Genomic DNA, 2500 nt, shown 5'->3' with positions numbered 1-2500 from the left:
GTCTACAATCTATATCTTACCAGAATATACATTGTTGTGGGTTCCTTTTTTTGATGTCTGAGTGTGCAGATTAATTTACATAGCATTGTCATTCCCTTTTAAAGAGGTATTTTTAGTTTTCTGTATCTTTGTTTGGTTCCTCACTGGACAAATTGTCTGAATATTTATTACATGGCAACCATCACCAAAAAGTAACCAGCACATAGAAGCCAAAGATCAATTACATTAATGCTAAGATATCTATGCCATATCAATTGCAAATTGCAAATTAAGAAGATATCCAACATTATAAATACTTGATGGTAGCATTAGGTATGCCAATCCAGTTTCTTCATAGTACAAATTACGAGTATGTTGTCAGTGGGTCAGTGTTTCTCTTTAAAGAGGATAGTATTATTTGAAAAATAAAGAAAGAATACATAAAAGATGTAGAAATGTATGCATTAGTAGAGAAGATAAGTTAACAAAGACAAAAATGTTTTTTTTTTTTTTTTTATAAAGAAAGACATAAAATTGATTATTGAGCACTAGTGTCCAATAGGGGTGTGGAGGGAATGCATGAAACCAAACTAGGTCACAATGAAAAATAAATAAATAAATAGATAAACCTCCATGTCTGTTCTTGCAAGAAAGAGTGAGTCTACTTCCTTAATGGATGATATAATGAATCACCAAGTTGGCCTTCAAGAGCTCTGTAATTTATAATGCTAGTGGTAGCTAGCATTTCTATCATTGTGGGAGGATTTGAATTTTTAAAGCCTAAATTCACATGGTTTGAGCATGATGAAACTTGACATTTTAATTTGTGAGTTGTAGAGTAACACATCATAACCCTCTTATGCACAGGAAGTTTTAAAATATATTTCTGTATCATTTAACCAGCAGCATAGCAGAACTAATTAGCAAAGTGATCTTGTTACACATTCCCGATTGCCTGTTAGATTGTGAAATGGGTTGGATATTGTGTCTTCACAGGACCCTGAACAGGTGACAAATGCTCATGTGAGACTTGATGTAAAATTAGGCAATTGAAATGTCAAAGTGGCAAAGAATTTGTCATTGTATTGATTCCATGTACTGTTTACCTTGGTTGCCGAAGATCAGAAAATTATATTTTTTGGATAATGTTCAAGCTTGGATACGGCTTTTTGGTTTGATACACCTCTTCATGTTTCAGGTTGTGGCGTTTATCCTATTTGGGGTAGCAGCTGCCGCCAATGCAGCCTCCATCGTCACTTCCCTGTCGCTGGTTTCTGGAATTATTGCCTGCGGAGTCTTCTTACTAATCATATCCATAGTGGGTCTCATTGGGGCGAGTAAACATCACCAGGTGAGTGACGGGGGACTTTGACAGAATGTAGTGGTAGCCTTCTTGATGCCATCTCAAAATCATGAACATCTTTTTTATTTATAGATTTGTTAACTTGTTAAGTAAATTCCCAAATTTAATATTGCTTAGATTGAACTATCCAGTTCATTATTGCTAAAAAGTTTCTTAACTTCCAACAGGTGATGCTGTTCTTCTACATGATTGTTTTGTTCATCATATTCATCATCCAGTTCTCTGTGGCCTGTGCATGCCTTGCCATTAACGAACAGCAGCAGCAGATTGTTGCTAAGAAGGTAGGTTATTGCATGACTCCTGAAATCCTTAAATCATGATACTTACAAGTGTGCTGGGAAGAACTTCACTATTTCATTTTTTGCGCGGTCTCCTCATCTGACCTGTCACTCGGAATTGGTGTAAAAATAATCCTGGAAAGTGAGGAGCATTTCTAGGGCTTCAGAATGCGTTTTGCTGGTGTGGAAAGTTGGGAGATTTCAGCAAAAAAGAGTTTTTTGTTGTTGCTAGCATGGTTTTATGAATATTATGATTATTCTTACTCATGCCCATCGTTTACAATGTGCCTCTGTGCCACTAAGGCTGCCTTGTACTGTGGCACTCAGTCATAAGCACAGGTTGCCTTCCTTTTCCCTCCCTCTTCATGTTATCTTCGTTGTGGATGGTTATATTTGTTCACTACAGTATACGAATACGAAAAAAATGAGTATAAAGAAAATATGACCTGATATGGACTCTATACTACAATTTTAGTCCAATGCAGCATTGGTAGAGTCTGTTATATGACACCTGTAAGTCTCTCAATAAGATAGAACACAAAAAAATGACAAATGCCGAAATAGCTCATAGTCATAGTCAAAGTTTATCACGTGAAGCTGCATTGCTCTGAAATAAAACCCATCCTGGAGACTCGGAAAGCAAATCTATCCCTGCCTGCAGTGTGTTGATAATGGTTGTTAGTATTGATTTGTTTACCATTATTATTGTTATTATAATCATTGTTGTTATTATCATTATTATGACGATTATTATCATTGTCATAGTTGTTGCCAAATATGTTTTTTTAAAATTTATATTCTAGTTTAGGAAGAGTTGATAAAGAATAGAATTTTCATTTGCCTCATAGTATCTATAAAAAAAACTAAATTGTGATTCAGG

General features: G+C 35.2%; 1 protein-coding gene across 1 annotated transcript in view; it reads left to right on the top strand.

Annotated features, from left to right (window-relative positions):
* Window positions 1-2500, top strand: part of Tsp97E (Tetraspanin 97E) — a 7512-nt gene that overhangs the window by 1757 nt on the left and 3255 nt on the right. Inside the window, exons 2-3 of the mRNA XM_086550573.1 lie at window positions 1178-1330; window positions 1510-1623. Of these exons, the coding sequence (XP_086406699.1) occupies window positions 1178-1330; window positions 1510-1623 (267 nt within the window). The remainder of the gene's footprint in view (window positions 1-1177; window positions 1331-1509; window positions 1624-2500) is intronic.

The sequence above is a fragment of the Penaeus japonicus genome, unplaced genomic scaffold (assembly GCF_977035675.1).
Source record: "Penaeus japonicus unplaced genomic scaffold, GWHDUDI00000001_assembly GWHDUDI00000024, whole genome shotgun sequence".
Classification (NCBI taxonomy): Eukaryota; Metazoa; Arthropoda; class Malacostraca; order Decapoda; family Penaeidae; genus Penaeus; species Penaeus japonicus.
Note: the sequence above shows the minus strand (reverse complement) of the source record. Positions and strands in the feature narration are given on the sequence as shown.